General features: G+C 47.5%; 1 protein-coding gene across 2 annotated transcripts in view; it reads right to left on the reverse strand.

Moving 5' to 3' along the window:
* Positions 1-8,111: 8,111 nt before the first annotated feature.
* Positions 8,112-16,956, reverse strand: part of LOC144142804 (uncharacterized) — an 83,816-nt gene continuing 74,971 nt past the window's right edge. For both annotated transcript variants that reach the window (XM_077674561.1, XM_077674560.1), the window contains exons 18-20: positions 13,932-14,063; positions 9,733-9,804; positions 8,112-8,439 (exon numbers count right to left, since the gene is read on the reverse strand). In XM_077674561.1, coding sequence (XP_077530687.1) covers positions 8,359-8,439; positions 9,733-9,804; positions 13,932-14,063 — 285 coding nt within the window. In that variant the 3' untranslated portion in view covers positions 8,112-8,358. The remainder of the gene's footprint in view (positions 8,440-9,732; positions 9,805-13,931; positions 14,064-16,956) is intronic.

Here is a 16,956-nt window from a genome sequence, read left to right on the forward strand (position 1 = left end):
GGGGCGGGCGAGCACTGCGAAGGCTGGAAATTTTAAATGCACCAGGGACCGGATAACGGCGATGCATCTTATTATGTGGAAACACTTCTCTGCACTTCCAACAGCTTTCACATAGTATAGAACGGCTTTCGTTTTTTTTTTTTTTTTTTACGGCGCTCAATGACTGGGTTGCTCAGGCCAAGTTCGAGAAGCAGGGCGGGCGTCGCATGAAAGTTCTGGGAGGTCCGAAGTGACACATATGGCATGCAGTGGGCCGTCTCGTTCGGTTAGTTAGACTGGTGGCCGGGGGTCCCTTCTATAAAAATTGTGGTCATTTATTTCAGTGAGGTCGATGGTTCGTCTAATTGCATTGGAAATGTAGTCATGAGGGTCTGTAGAGTGCCTTGTGCTGATCGCCCCTGTAATGTCAGTATATCTGACAACTTTAGAGGAATTGTGCTTTCTCTCGATGGAAGGGAGATCCCTCCTTAGCAGAGGGCGGCGGTGGCCAGTAGAATGGCTTTACGTTCTGCTGGGAATGAGTCCATTTATGATTCCGTGGAGTGTCATGTACTGTGTCACTTTCCACCAGCCTAAGGCTTCGTGCTTCAGAACCTAAACGAACAAAACGAACAACTCCTCTTGCCCGCGGAGGAAAACGAATTTACGTTGTCGGAAAGTCGGTTTGGACACTGGTCTTACTATTCTTTGCGCGTTCTGCAAGTTACGGAGTGGCCAGATGTTTAAGAAAGCTGCCTAAGATCAGTTACAGCTTGCTGGAAAACGGCCGAAGCATAGGCGCCTCGCTGTCGGTGACTAAAACTTCGGGGCTGCATACGAATCTACATTAGCAACTTGCCCCGTGGAGGCACACGCCGCAGCCGAGATATCTTTTCCCCCATCTCTCAGGCTCAACGAGCGACGCTTCTTCCGGCACCACACGAACTTGGATGGAGTGTTACATGTGTGTGTACTGTGTTCTGGTCGTGTGAAAAAGCACTAGGGGAACAGTTTGACCGTAAGCCTTTCGGCCATAACTACGCGCTGCCTCCGAGCGCACAATGCATTCGTTTTAACAGCGAATTTATGCTGTCGCTCTGCTGGAGTCCTATACTGTAACCTTGCCCACCTTGCCCGGAAGTGTATTGTTCCCGTGTTGTTTCGGCTCATCTTTCGGCATGCAGTAAACCAGTCAAGTGCAGTCAAGCGCCATGCAGTAATCCAGTCAAGTTTGCCTTCCGCTTCTTGTCCTTATCACCAAGGCAGCAACTTTTGCGGACCGCTCTTCACTACGCACCTCACGTGGCTGAGGCGACGGAGCCTGGTTCAGCGACACCTTCTCGCGTGTAACACTGGACAATTAAAATTTATGTGTATGGGTGCTGGTGGAATGTTTTATCGCGTGAACTTCTATTTACTATTGTGTCGGTTTATTGAAGCCTGCTTCAGTTCAGGTCGTTCAATAGAAAACAGGAAGCTCAATTACTGTCGTCCACAACAGTTACGGATTGACGCACGCTACCAGCCAGAATAAGTCGTTGCAGCTTAATGATATGTGTAGTTGTTTCAGAATAGTGTTTGTAGTTGGTCTATGCAAAGAGTATATATTGGTGTATCTGATAATGGCAGAATAGTTTGAATAGGGTTGTCTGTTACGCAGAATAGAGGTAAGCATATTGGATATTTTTCGGAAAGGCCGCAAACTGGACAAACTTTTTTTGCTGCGGTGGACCGTAAGCTTCAAAACAATGCAATCCTGGAACAGAAATCCTTCTTCCCCATTTTCTAAATCCGGAAGCGAGATGACTCGTGAGAAACCGAACATTGGTTCAATTCTCCTCGCTTTGGTTTCTTCGGCCAATCCCCGTCAGCGACACCTGAGAGAAGCTCCAGAAGTTTACTTTTTTTCTTCGTCCAGGTGGTTAAACAGAAGCAGTGAAATCTGAAAAAAATTACACCGATCAATCGGTGATTGCGGTGGTGACGCAACAAGGATCAGATACACAATAGGGTGGAAGCGTCTGGCAGCAGCGAGCTGAGACAGTGGAACCAGGTTAATGAAAGTGCGGAATACCAAAGTGAAAAGATCAAGAAGAAACAGGACGGCGCCTGCCTGTTGGCATGAGGGAAGGGACTGTGCGCATGCTCAGCTGCCCTGCACGTTGCCTAGCAACGGAGTTCAACGGGCCCTCCTTGGCCTTGCCGGCTCAGAATTCCTTACTAGGGCATTACTTCACTCAGGAGACATCAAAATCGTAACTTTTCGAAGAACGGATCCAGCGTTTTCCCACTGAAATGGTCGTTAAAACACTCCTTTTCTTACCTTAGAAAGGGGGTGACCACTGATAGCTAGTTTTATATTTTGTAGCCAGCAAACGCTGTCTAACACGGAGGTCGCGAGTTAGATGCGTGGGCAGGAGGAGGGGGAGGGAGTTTATCAGTCGGAGAAGCGAACATTGTTTCTTCAGCATCGGCTGACCAGGACACTCTCACTTGCTACCACTTGTGCTATAGGAGATGTGATGCTAATATATTTGGCGGCTTACTTTGGGGACGCATTTCTTCAACCACCGGCGAGTTCCGAATTATTCATCGGCATTGTTCAGCCCATTAAACAAGCCTTTAAAAGGCACTTGAGCTATTGAGCTGTCGTTGTTCGGGAATCTCACGTCGGGTGCATGATTTACTCTCTCTTATATATATACATAGGTAAACGCTTCTCTTAGCCGACCCCTCCAAGCATCAGTCTGGGACTTCTGTACTATTTTACACACACGCATTTCGAATGCAATAAAATATTGCTGTGCATAGTTGAAGGCAAAGGTTTTAAAGGAGCCGTGAAGACAAAACATAATTTTGGTTAATTCAAAAGATCGCCTCTTGAGAATCATACTGACACCACTTTTAATGTAAACCTTGCTCAAATAAAAAAGCACCCCACCTTCCCGCGAGGGGAACCCTGTGGAGATGCGACGCCACAGCGAGCACCGGCTGCTCGCTTCAACCGTTTGCGTTCGGTATCACGTTTACGAAGTTCGGAATCGGCTGCTCGCTTCAATCGTTTGCGTTCAGCATCACGTTCAAGCCGCTTCGCAGCCTTGTCTTCAGTGGTGCTAGCATTCCTGTTATCACAGTGATCGGTGCTTGTTACGGTTGCGCGGGCGATAGCAGAATTGTTAGGCTCCATTCAACGCATCGTTGGAAATCGAAACGCCGGTGCTGGAACGACCGCGGCTATGACGCAACGTGGCGCGGCTATGACGCAACACAATCCAACACAATCCACTTTAATCCAAATCCAATCCAATCCAAGCCAAGCCAACCCAATCGAATCCAATCCAATGCCCCTCGCGAGAGAGTGTTCGCTATCGGAGAGGAGATGGGGTGAGCGGCGGAGAGCGCAGCTCGCGCGGCGAGGAGAATGGGGGAGGGGTGTGGACGGACAACAACAACGCCGTATGGAGGGACAAGGCGAGTGAATGAGATGCAGTCGCATGTAATACATAATTGGGAAAAAAAGGAATCGCCATGTGACCCACTGGCTCACTTCCCGCAACAGAACATATGATGTCATACCAGACTGCTCTGTGATAGGCGGAGGCCGGTAAAAGCAAACGCTAATTAGACAGAGCTATACGATTGCCGAACGAGCTATTTGCGCCTAAATGTAATGCATATCCATTTTACAGCAGCAAGAATGGTGCGGTAAACAGCAAAAGTTAAGAAAATACACGTAGACGTAGAAGTACCGATGTGCAGTGCTGTTGGTACTGGGCGCACTATGCTTGTTTTAGCTGCACAGCAGTCCAATGCTTTGGAGTTGTCTTATACGACGCTGGCCGATTAGCGTAAGCGACGTTGCCTTACGTGACCCTGTTTGTCAAGTATACCCCCTGTTTCACAAAGCGATTACTTTCTACCGTAACAAAAACAAGCCAGGTGTATAAACCGTCAAAAAATTACACCATCTCCCTGAAGGCAACTATGTTGTGATGCAAATCATTCGTTGACGAGCGTAATTGGAACTGAAATTGCGAATTAGACACGGACAGAGAAAGGGGACAACAGGACGAGCGGCATCCGGATCCGCTTGGCGACGTTGGCGTGCCGAAGCGGCTTCGCTTTCTCGCAGTTTGGGATCCGCTACTCGACGCTGTCGTTTCGAAGCGGCTTCACTTTCTCGAAGTTTGGCATCCGCTGCTCGACGTCGACGTTTCGAAGCGGCGTCGCGGTGCCGAAGGCCATCTGGGTCCGGTGCTCAACGTCGACGTTTGCATTCTGCATCTCGAGCTCTCCTCTGGGCAGCCTTGTCTTCAGAGGTGCTTGCGGTTCTGGGAGTGAGCTGGCTGGCGCTGGTTGAAGGCGTGCCAGCCAGTTCGCTGACAGAATTGTTGGCGTCCATTCAGTTAATCGGACAAGCAACAACTGAGGGAGCGACACGCGGGGAGTAGGAGCAGCGCGCGCGCTGTCGCACAGCTGGTGGGGAGAGGGGGAGAGGGGGGGCAGCGCGGGCGCTTTCGCACAGCTTGCGTGGAGAGAGGGAGAGGAGGAAAGCGGCGTTATCGCACAGCTGGTGGGCAGAGAGGGAGAGGTGCGGGCGGACGCCGACGGACATAGCCCCGAGCAAGAGATGCTTTTTTGCGTTTAAAACGAAGCAACGGCGGAGTGCTGAGTATGCTAGCGCCATCTGGGAAGTTTTGACGGCAAGCAAGGCTGCAGAGCCGAATGGCGCAGTGAAAGTTCCTTTTTGTATACGGCCGTTATGACTTCAATGTAGACGTCACCAAAACACACTATTTGACGGGAGAATGAAAATTTTAATCTGAATTGATTAGTTTCTCAGTGAATACGGCATCATTTGATGCCACGCAGGTGCTGGGGACACTATAAAACACGAAATCTTTCGAATAAAACAAACTTGAATTTTCTCTTCATGGCTCCTTTAAACAGGAGCTTTCTATGTCTCACAAACATTGTATGCCATGACAAAAATTCATTGCAGGAAAGCGAACTTTCAGTGACGATAACGATGACCGCCGGTAAATAAAAAAAAGCGCTTCCAGTGGTCGGAATCCAACGTGGGCCCCTCGCATAATGAAGCAAGCGTATATCTAATGGCGCCAATCAGCACAGTCGGAGTTGTTTCAATTTGGAGAGGGGTGCATGGACTGCATGGACGTGCAAAATGGGGCAGAGAAATCATGCATTCTTCCGTCCAACGACGACGATGTTTGAACGCGAATCTTTCTTTGTGCGAAATAAAAAAGTTCAAGGGCCAAATTCAAAGCTGCTGCGATCAAAGGACAAAACTGCGTGCGAGTCAAAGTCAATGCCGTGCGAGTCAAGTCGAAGACGCCGTCAGCGAGTCAAACTGCAAACTCAGACGACAAAGCTTTACCTTACCATCGTGGTCGTTAGACGGAGGGGTGCATGATTTTTATGGCCGATCTTTTTACGCCGACACGGTGTACTAAGGGGCTAATGATTTGATCAATGTTTCCCTCAGTCGCGGAACCGATTTCCCGCCACCACAGCTGTTTTTCCAGAGGCTGTTTTCTGGACGTGCTGACTTGCATGCATACATTCGACTTGGAGTAGTGCGCACTTTGTGGGGGTGAGACTGGGCTGGCGCACAAATTCGTCCTTTTGAGCGAGTGATTCTGTTTTAGAATTTAGCGCGAGAGAAGGCGTTCTTTGTGATGGGATATTATGCCTTATGGCATACAAATTCGCTTGAATACACGCTGTGAAGGTGGTTGGAAAGCAAAGCTATACATAGTATGCACTGCCGTTTGGCCGCACGGGGCCGCTGCGGTGCTGCGAGTCCGATCTCCACGTTTGTGGTGTTGGTTTCCTGGGGAGCCGGTTGCGCGTGCGATGCAGTACCTACGCGTTGGAGAAGCATATGCCGTGGTTTGTTTGTAGTTACCGCAAGTTACTTTGTGAGTGTTTCTGCATGTGCAGCAAACGATGAGGCTAAGCGAATACGCTCAGTGCCTTTCGGGCGTCGACCGGGACACGTACTTTACTAAAGTCCGTCGTTGCGGTGGCGTGGACCCCCTGGCTCTACGTGACGGTGAGCTGACTGATGATGTGTGGAAGTTTCCAAGCGTCGACCGCGCTGACATCAGTGACTACTTAATCTACTGGACAAGTTTCATTACGCGGGAGCAACTAAAAAGCTACAAATCGTTAGAGTCGCATAACTACCTGACGAGTGGCTTTGTTCATCCGCCGAAGGTGAAAGTTATCGGCGATAGCAACGTTGTCGTTGCCACAAAGGTGAGAAAATGCATGTAAGCACCGCATGTGCTTATAATTTAGGTTAATTAAAAGCTCGAGAATAACTGGGCATGCCGCTCCTCTCTTTCTGTTTCTTTTAAACCCAGGTCCGGCATTCACAGTCATTCCGTGAAAAGTTGCTGACGGCTTGGCTGTTGCAGAAGCCGGACGGCGAAGTCGTCTACGCACACTGCACTTGCATGGCTGGATGTGGAGAAGTCTGCTCTCATGTTGGGGCAGCGTTGTTTTACTTGGAGGCCGTCGTGACCCGTAGAGACAATAGCTCCTGCACGGACGGGGAAAATGCGTGGCTGCCACCTCACCTAGTCAGTTTAGACTGCCGCCCGATAGCCCAGATGAATATAGTATCATGGGCGATGAAAAAACGTCGCTCTAACCATTTTTCGAATGGTTAGAGCAACCGTACACGGCGCAGTTCACCATCGTGAATGCGCGCGCTACACCACAAACACCACAAACGTGGAGATCGGCCTTGCAGCACCGCAGCGGTCCCGTGCGGCCAAACGGCAGTGCATACTATGTATAAACGACCCCCACAACAATTGCCGATGCGACGTCGCTTGGATTTACACACGTGGCTCTACAAAGAATGAAACCAAAGATTCTAAGCCGTTTCCTGGGATACGCACCAAAAAGCACCCTTCTCCTCCTGAGCCGCTGAATCAAAACCAGCGTCTGTCTACCCAGTCCTTACGTGTGGGCGTAACTTAGTCGCTAAGACGACGGGCTCCCGCTCCACTTCTCTTCGTGCCCAGGTTCGATCAGTGGCGCTGCCATAGGTTTTACTTAGCTTGGTTGGGCGTTTCTTGGGTAGCACACGACGAAACCATTGGCCAATAGAGGTAGAAAGCTTTGCTTAAAAACGTGTATTACAGGTATACGATGACCATCGCCTCGCACAGAAATGCAAGAAAGGAGCGGTACTGGGGTTTCGATTCTACTGGTGGAGGTCGGGGGTTTTCTAGGATGGAGACCCTTCGTTCTAAGGTGCCAGTTCCTAAATCTTCCAATGAAGGCGCGTTCGTAAGAGTTGTACTGGGTCAACACCTTGGGCAGGAGCTGTGCACAAGAAGGTGTTCCTAAAACAATACACGAGTGTTCCTAAGAGAAAATGTTCCTAAAACAATAAATTAAACAAACGGCACGACATCAGCAGGAGCGCTTTCCCTGGAGCTTTCCTACTCGGATCACAAAGGTCCTCTTCTCTTTCACGCCAATCTGTAACTCTCCAAATCTTTGCAATACACTCAAGCCACTGAGGATTGCAAGCCGTAAGGTCCTCGTTCTTCAATGGAATTATATGTTTACAACTCTGAAGGGGGTGGCAGCATGCGTGGCGGACAGCATAGGCGCCACAAAATAGCCAGAAAGCAAAAGAAGGAAGAACTTGTTTACAAGACTCCCCATTTGGGATTACAGACCTCAGCCCCGCTTTGGGAGTGCCGTCGATTTGTTGTGCCCCAACCAACCCCTCCCTTGCTGTCCGCCTCGAACAGCCCATATTACCTACTCATCGCCGCTGCGACATAAACTTGCGCGTGGCTATCGTCTTCAGGACTCAGAAGAAAGTGTATGCAAGGTTTTGAGTTATTCATGTCGTCCACGGCAATCATCGTCCTCTTGCTACATTATGAATCGTTGAAAAAGACATAGCACTCATGCTTGCTCTGAACTTACCTGAGCATTCTTCTGCTCGAACCGTTATATTTTGTCATGAGATTGTTGACAGTTTCTCAAGCGCTGGCTCAGGGAAATAATTTCGGAAGGAAGGATATGGTGAGATATCAAATTCTTATTCTTGTTCAAAAGCGACATCACAAGACCAAGTCTTGATATAAAATTCCTATGCAATAGATGCGAAATGGATAGTTTTATTTCAAGTACAAACAAAAGAGACGGTGCCGATGATTTCCGTCATGATTGCTTAATTGCTTAATAAAACGTACATTGTCATCGCACGTGCTATAAAAAAAGTTTGCAATTTGTAAGAAAACCCAAACAAACCAACAAACAAAAAAAAAACACCACGGCAGGGCAAAATAGCAGGACGTCGCCCTACATCATAGTACCACTCATCTACTTTTTCTCCTCTTCTTTCAGTTTTCGGATGAGCCGTATCAGAGGATCCTCGAGTGCTTTAATCCTCTTTTCTAGATCCTGAAAGAGATATGAAGATCTAAATTATCTCTAATTGAAGCATGTTTCGTTTGCTTTAAGGATGGTGTACATGCTTCTCGGAAATCTGTAAAGAACTCCGAAGCTGCAATAATTCATATATTACGATTGCAGGGCCACTGACAGTCCGTAAAATCCCTCAACCGATCCCAGCAAACGAAGACCATACTCTGTTGTCGCCAATCCCTTCCCGCTCCAGTTTCACCCTGCCCGACTCACTGATGTGCAGTCATGAAACAGGTGACCATCCCCAATGTACTGTTTTTTACTCAACCAGTGTGCGGCGGTGTATAGTACGACCAGGGCGTGACGTGCGCCGCTGCTGTTTATATACTGCGAGGTTTCCTTTCGGCAATAATTTACCGAGCGCCTAATTTGTTAGCCTGTTGTGGTTCAAGCAATGTGTACACACACATTCACGCACGCGATCACGCACGCAAGAACGCATCAGTGTGTGGAACAGAAAAGCATATCTGTTCAGTTACAGTGCTGGTTCGGGGGACTTCAGTTTTGTTCATGGTGAGTTCCGGTTCGATTAAACAGCGTTCCACACCGGTTTCGTATGGTAAATTATTACGATTTGCGCAAAATAAATTTTAGTTCAAAGAGGCCAATATCAAAGTGCAAGTTTGCTTCGTGCAATATTCAGTGTTTTCTCCATAAAGGTGGTGCAATTTCAACGTCAACTGAAAAAGATTCGTCAAGGTATCATGAAAAAGACATGGCGTAGTGACGGTTCACCAGACACTTTCTTGCCAAGACATTGTGCCCTTCTAGAGAGTACAAGTCTTATGACTGGCGGCCGCCAAGCAAACCCAGCAACAAGAAACATGGTTTTGAGATTTGGTGGTGCCGGTAGTACTACTCGATCAAACACTTGAATTCTAAAAGAAGTATGTAACACTCTTCTCCTGGGAAGTAATGAACTCAGAAACAAATAAATTTTTAGTTCCTATATTATGTCACATGCTGCGTTGTTTAGACTACGATTGAGAACTTTTTAGTTCAGTTTTTGCGTGCGAAAAGAACGACATTTGATATAAGTGTCGTGTTAACAAAGGCTAGTTCGTTTGAATGACGCAATGTTGTATGTTGTTTTCATGGTCTCATTAACATCCCCAGCGAAGTCTTCCACATCAGTCTTCAGCAGCACTAATACTGCTTGAAATGTGTGCACTCGGAGTGTTCTATAAAAAGAGGCTATAAAACCCTAGTACACTGTACCTTACGAGGCGTTGTAGTGTGACAAGCCACGAGGATACTACAAAAGCTCACCTTTACTTTCTCCTTGAGGTCTTCAACGCCATCTTGTTTTCCCGCTTCTTTGCCGTTGCTTTTTGGTGCTGTCTGAAAGCGATATGAGGATTGGTATAACCAAACGTGAACACAGATATGGATAGCATGCCTCGAGCTGTTGGCATTACTTCGCGATTGTGGAACATATCAAAGCATTTCAACAGTTTCAGACACAATGAGTGCCCCAGAAAGGACAACCGTAAGAGCAGTTTATTAATTCTACTCTCTGCCATTCCCCCTCATTGTAGGGAGTTTTAAGCATATTTTAACGCATCACAGTTGCGTTGACGCGCCCATTTTAACGCATTGAACGATGCCAGGTATAATTAAAATTGTAATATAATGACGAAATCAGCAAATTTTAAAACCAGTTCATCACTGAAGGGCCTAGGGAGCATCGTCTGCAATTATTATTCGGAAAATAGAAAACAGTGTCAAAACAAGGAGTCGATTGCTTTTTAGTGACATGCTCCCTGAATACAATCACCGGATGGTACTCCGATAGTGTATGTCCTGTTATGCATGGACTTTCAATTATCGCGGATAGCTATGGCTTGGGAAGGAACATCGAATGTGGCAATGTCTGGCATATGCATTATCCACTTTAGCAAATCATAACAGTGCTCAACAACGAGAGGTCCGAAGCAGAAAAAAGAGATGCCTTGCCATTTCACGGAAGTTCAGCGCTTAAGCAAAAGTCCTCGCGGATTCTGCCTTTCCAAGTGAAAAAAAAAATAAATGGGTAATTTTAACGCACACGACATTTAAACTTTCAAATTTGTTAAGTTTTTAGTGCTGCCATGAACAGCTCATCAGCCAAACTAAAAGCTGACGGGAAGGTCCTAGGCACTAGTGCTCATCTGTATTACATAAGCACGTCTTTACAGCTTCAGCTCAACAAGAATGCACGTGCATTGCTTCCGGTTTCAGGATATTGCGTGGCGGAGGACCACTAAAATGACGTTTCCTGCGAGGTGATTAACCCAACCACGCGAAGCAGTTATGTTTGGGAAGTCATCCGGCGAGAATCGGCCACTCATATGGTTGCTATACTGCAGATCGTGCCACAAGACACGAGTTGTAACAGCATTTTCCTTTCCCGTTTACGCACATATCACGCCATTCACTTCCCGTCTCTCTATCTACGGCGAGAGCAATGGAGGCTGCCCTATTTACTTCTGTGGTAATTACGGCTCGCCCACCAGAGAAGTCTGCCAATATTTAATGCTTGTAGACTAATCCAGATATTGAAAATCTATGCCTTCACGCACGTCTGTGCCGTTTGCGCACTATGTACGTCATTGAAGGCACCATGAACAGTTTCCTTAGTTCCCCTCAGTTTACAACGGAGCACTGCAAGAAGAACACTGGCTCTTTGTGATTGAATTGCCGGCTATATCCCGTTGCCGTTCCTCCACCTCAATATTATCTGAATAACATTCCAGGAGGACTTTTTGAATACCATTCTTATCAAGCGGCTAATACACACCACGGCAAAAATCACCCGCATTACGACAAATAACGGGGATGATAGTGGCGGAGAAAAACCTCCCTAATTTGAGCCCAGTGATGTGGGAGTGGTCACTCAATCCAAGAGATCACATAAAAAACATGTTGTTTTATTCCTGGACTTTAGTGATAACGCACTTTTTTGTACACGTTTTTGTTACTTCGCACCTGACCTATACAGTTTCCTACGCCACAACCTGGCCAATTTCAACGCCCTGATTCGAATAGCTAACAAACGTTATCTCAGGTTCCCCCACACGTACATCTAAAAAGAAATTTATCGAAATTCGCCTCGCACGCCACTCCCACCCAGGGTGTTTAGGCCCACGTCGCGTAGCAGACAGCGACTGGTGCGATGCCACCAAGAGGAGAGTTGTAACAAGTACCTCCCAACAAGTACGAGAATGGCAACCCCTGAGAAAGTGCTACGGGTAAGAACTGACATTGACATTGCCCTCACACCTCGCATTCGGTACTCTAATCACCACCCAGGAAGAAGAGAGGCGAGACCGCGTGCTCTCGACAAAGAAGATTGGGACGTCATGCACGGCGACCCCGACTGCGGTAGCAGGGCAACTACGGACACTATTCTTCATTCAACGATGACCACCAAAACGATGACTAAGGACGGGGAGGCAGCCTTTACACTGGCAATCTCCCTGACGCATGCGGACATTGTTATAATGGACTCGCAGGAAGCTTCTCAGTTGTGTTTTTCGAGATAGTTTACGCAGATAGTTCAACTCCACCGTACATCCAGTTGTAAAAGCCGCCAAAAACAGAGGTAAAAATTGTTTTAACGCCAGCTGACTTTGCCTAATAGGTGTTGCCTTCTTTTAAGTACCGTCCGTCTCCCGTCTTGGCCTCTAGCTTCACCTGGTGAAATGGCCGTTGCAAATGGAGTCTAGTGGAGTTCTGAACTAGAGGCAGCAGCGCATATTTTGATGCTCCTGTGGACGTTTATTCTCTCCCACATGTAAGTTGGGACGAGATAAAGTGCCCTCCATCTCACTACAAAGAATTCCCGCAGCAATAACTAACTACAGAATCCCTGATAATATCCGCCCCAGAATACGTAGGCAGCCATCTTCCTCGTAAAATGAGCCCTCATTGTTTTTTTTCCATTCAAATATATGCGTTGAGTTCGGTGCTGTATATATATCCAAATGAATTTTCCGGAATGTCAGCTCCACAAAAAATTAGTAAGTTAACTCAAGTGGTCCTCCTCCTAAAATTTGCCATGAACAACGGTAAGCGTTTATATCACGAGGCCTTACCCACAGCGCTAGTCGTTTCGACACAACTGAACTTTTATCGCACAGGCATAACCCACACCAAGCGTTTTTTTTTGCGCAGTATTGTCGTGAACTCAAGTAAAGGTACTGAAGCTGTCTATATGCAGTACTGGGTTCAACCAGAACTTAGCGTGTACGAAGTACTCAGGCATGCTAAGTAAACTTGACGCAAGACTCTTTGCCCCAAATGAATACTGCTGCCTCTAGGCAGTATATTATGCCAAAGGCCCACTGTAGGCATACAAAAACGAGGCAGCCGTTGTCGGAACATTTTGTAAAGGAAACATAAATGAAGCAAAAGTTCCAATGGTCAAGCATGCGATTTTTCCCAGTAGCCGAAGATGTTTTAGCCGACTGAAATATTTGATCTAATAAACCTTGTCACTCTGCACATCACCATAAGTCATCACACGCAGTTTTTGTGGTCACCTCGTTTTACGGTAAATATTTCAAATCCATGCATCCTTGGTTTTCCCTGTCACTGTACATGATGTAATTATTTAAGTTTGCTGTCTCATGTCCTGCGACAGCTGCTCTGTCGCTGCATTTATGTGCAGTTTGTCTCCTCTTGAACTGCACGGACGGTGTATACCTAGTTGAACTACATGGTCGGACTACTTTTGCTCTTTTGCCAGGACACCTACCTCCACAAAATTCCCCATTTTTTTTTGTGCAGACCAAAGTCTTTCCACGTGCTGCCAACCAGCAGCAGTGCCTCTTCAGGTATTTAAAAAAAAGAAGTTTAAACATTGAATACTAAATGTCCTAGCTATGCTCCCAACGCATAAGTGTTCCTAACAAGAATGCACAGGCTCGCCAGGTTTAGGCCAGGCTATCAAGGTCGCTTGGGCGTTTGCATTATCGCACCGACGTTAACTCTCGACGATAACATTACAAAAAAAGTGACCCGCGCAACCGAACATGACGCCGCTGACACATCGGGGATATCCCACTGCTAGAAAAACAAGTAACTTGCGGAACGACATGTGTCACATCTCATGACGCAATGCGTATCGCGTTGCAAGCGGTACCTACCAAACGCCAGCGCAATCACGAGAAACGTAGCCCATACCAATACCCCTAATGATGGCGTTGAGGCCGACGCAAGAAATATATGCTTGCAGCAGCGACGCTTCAGTGCAGCCATGCACACTTCCCTTTCTGAATGCAGTGATATGGCTTCTGCGGGATTAGACAGCATGAACAAGCGCCGACTGAGGGAAAAACTTGAAGTCATCAGATCCCTACAAGCAATGGTACTATAAATGGCAGCGCAAGGCGTAAGGGACGGGCGCGAGCCGGTGGTGGAATATCGTGCTCGATACTCACTGAGCAACTTCTCTATGCAGCACGGTGGCAGCCCAAGGCACTCACCTCAGCGTGGTTGTCAACTCGGTCTTTTCTAAGGCACTTCTGGTTCAGGTGTTCTTTATAGCTATCTTTGTGCACCCTTAGTTCACATTCGGGGCAGTTGATGAACTGCTCCTCGCAGCTTCTTAAGTGGTCCTGAAAATAAGCACGATAGTTTGTAAGGTTGCCGCATTATCTGCGATGTCCGAAGAGAAGGTACGCGTCATTCCACCGACGTTTACCATTGCCGGTTGAAAATTTATATAAATGCCAGCGAGATGGCACTAGAATTTTTATGGGAACGTAAGGTCGGGCAAGGTTCAGTCTGCCGTTTAAATCTAGCTCAGTCAAGACATTCGCGATAACTGCGCTGTGGTTAACACGTGTCGTTTAAAGCGAAACTGCCACCACTTGAGAGGAAAATAAAGTGACAGGAGTTTCGTGCAGTGATAAGCAAATTGTACAAATAAACTGACAACTGCGCGTTGAAAATCTGAGTAACCTAGAGTACACCTGGACAGTAGCCATTGATTAAGATAGTTTATTATACACGAACAAATTTAAACATGGAAACCCATCAAATCATAATAAAGCAAGCTCTGAAGCCAATTTGTGCTCCCCACTCTGGATGTAACGACAAGCACAAGGTCCTTGCTGCGTAGGACCGTCGAATGACGGTGCACGAGATGGCCGATACTGCAGTCACCTGAACAAGAAAAAGTGCTCGAGGAATCGTGCTTAACACAGTGATGTAAATGCACCCCAGGTGTCAGAAAGAGCTTGCCGGGGCGTTCAAACATTATGAAGATGCGCGCGAGTTTATGTCAACCAAAAGCACGTGGAATAGGAAAGGAAGTAGAAAAGGGAGAAAGCGGAGATATGTGGCTAGTAGGAGGCAGGAGGCACAAGGTGCTCGGCGAGTTCTTGGACCTCAATGCCTAGCCACATATTTCTTCTGGCCTGCACTACTGCGGACGGTATGTGCGCGTCGACAACGCAGTGGCTTTCCTAGACCAGCAAGCATACGAGAAAAAACATCCCGTCATCAGCAAACCGCGATGGCGCCAACGTCAAGCTCAATGACGTCATCGGACCGCTGCGAAGCTCTACCACCACAGGTGAGCCCGAACATTAGTGCATAAGCCCTTTCATAGGATTTTACCAATTAGGTTGACTGATTTGTATTACAGTATTTTAATATATAATATTGTCTCGTGACTATACTTCGTCCATGTGCGACGCCAATAGGCCTCGCTTCCTCTACGCTGGTCGGCCTAACCTGCGAACCCAGAAAAAGCAACCTGCGTTGCAGCAGATTTCATCATTGGGCAGCAGTGCTGTGTAAATGCGATGTGCCACACCCCGTGTCGCAACTCTGTTACCAGGTAATCTAACCAAGGTGAAGGCAGCTGGGACGAGACACGACCCATTTGTTATAACGTCCTGGGTTCTCTTGCGGAACAGCTCCGACAGGTCGAACGTTTCTCCACGATCGTGGCGGCTATGGTTGTTCATTCATGTTCACGCACTCCCCGTAGGTGTGAAGCAGGGTACGCGCCAGGTGTGACCTGTTTTTTACAACAACTGTCGCAGGGAGAACACATAAAGAACTCCGGCCAGTAAGCTAGTAATTACTCCAGTGGCCCAATTTTTTGCGTTCTTCGTGCTGCAATTGACGACTAGGCAAAACTACTCCAGAATAAACTCTTGTATGGAGTTTTTGAAGACGCGTAATGGCAATTAACAGGACTGATATTGCGTGCGCATCACGCATGATCGCGTTGTTTCAGCTGCTGAAAAAAGCGGCGCCCCCAAACCTGCGAAACCACATCCTGTGCTCAGCATTCCCATTTGCTGTACGCAGCCAGAAATCTCTGATCAAAATTCCCGATTGTCTAAGGACGTCCGGGCTGCCCGGTCGCCAGATGACAACTGCCAAATGACTGCAATATAGGTCGAGGGGTGACTTCTCGGCAAATTTTTCTGTAAAAAATCTCGACATATATATTCCGCATTATACGGTAGATATGTGCCGGCTTTAAATCGCGCCTGGCTATGAACGAAAATATGTGGCTGCAAACGTGTTTCCGACGGTCTGACATTACCCCAGCGTTAAAGGGACACTGAAGTGAATTTGTCAAGCTCCCGTTTTTGCTTCCACTGCGTCGACTGGCTCAAATTAGCACACTTTTCATCGTTTATCCGGTTGACAAATCGGTAATTATTTTACAAAGCGCGAAAGAAGAAAAACTACCATGCGCGGTTTGCGGCGGCCGCACCAACTAAGGCTGTGACGTTGAGAGGAGGGGCGCCGTGATTGGACGATGCCCAAGGTTAGCAATCACACAAGTTTCGGTTTCGGTTTCGGTTCTGTAAAACATAACCAATGGCTTTGTTGGATGGGCATTCTCAATATCTCAGTAATCATCGTACCGCGCTTCTGCCATGTTGTCGGCTGTAAAATGCACAAGATAAGCCTCCCAGGACGGCTTGTAGTCGTAGCATTCACTAGCCGAGACCTACGCAGTGCATGAACGCCCTCCGCGTACCCGCAGACGCCCAAATGTCATGCGCTTTTCCCCCATATTTGGAGCTTGCCTCCCTCATGCGTGTATCGTAAAAAGCGTGTTCGCACCAGGCCAAGGGTCTGTTCATTCTGGCCTGTGCCCACTGCCTGCAAGCAGTCGGTGCTTATGGCAACAGCACGCCAACGAGAACTCGCTAGCGCGCCAGTGCCAGCCTGCGCGCGTTTTGTGAACTAGTTCGTGTAGCCATGAACGTTGCGGCCCAAAAAAAGGTGAACTCAATATAGAAAACATCGGCGGAAAACAAAAAAGTTGAGTTACAAAAAAAAAAGCACGTACCCGCGGGGATTTGAACTCGCGACTCGCAAAACACTTGCGGTGACATACCTAGCACACCAGACCACTGAGCCACGAAGCGGGCGACGAAGGCCTTGCTAATATAGGGTATATATTGTACAACCGGTTTACACTTTTATTTAGTTTTGGCATTTCAAGCCGCTTAGGTGACTATTTGTTGTACTGCG

Source organism: Haemaphysalis longicornis, unplaced genomic scaffold, assembly GCF_048455015.1.
Source record: "Haemaphysalis longicornis isolate Haplotype H1 unplaced genomic scaffold, Haemaphysalis longicornis Haplotype H1 scaffold_6, whole genome shotgun sequence".
NCBI classification, from domain to species: Eukaryota; Metazoa; Arthropoda; class Arachnida; order Ixodida; family Ixodidae; genus Haemaphysalis; species Haemaphysalis longicornis.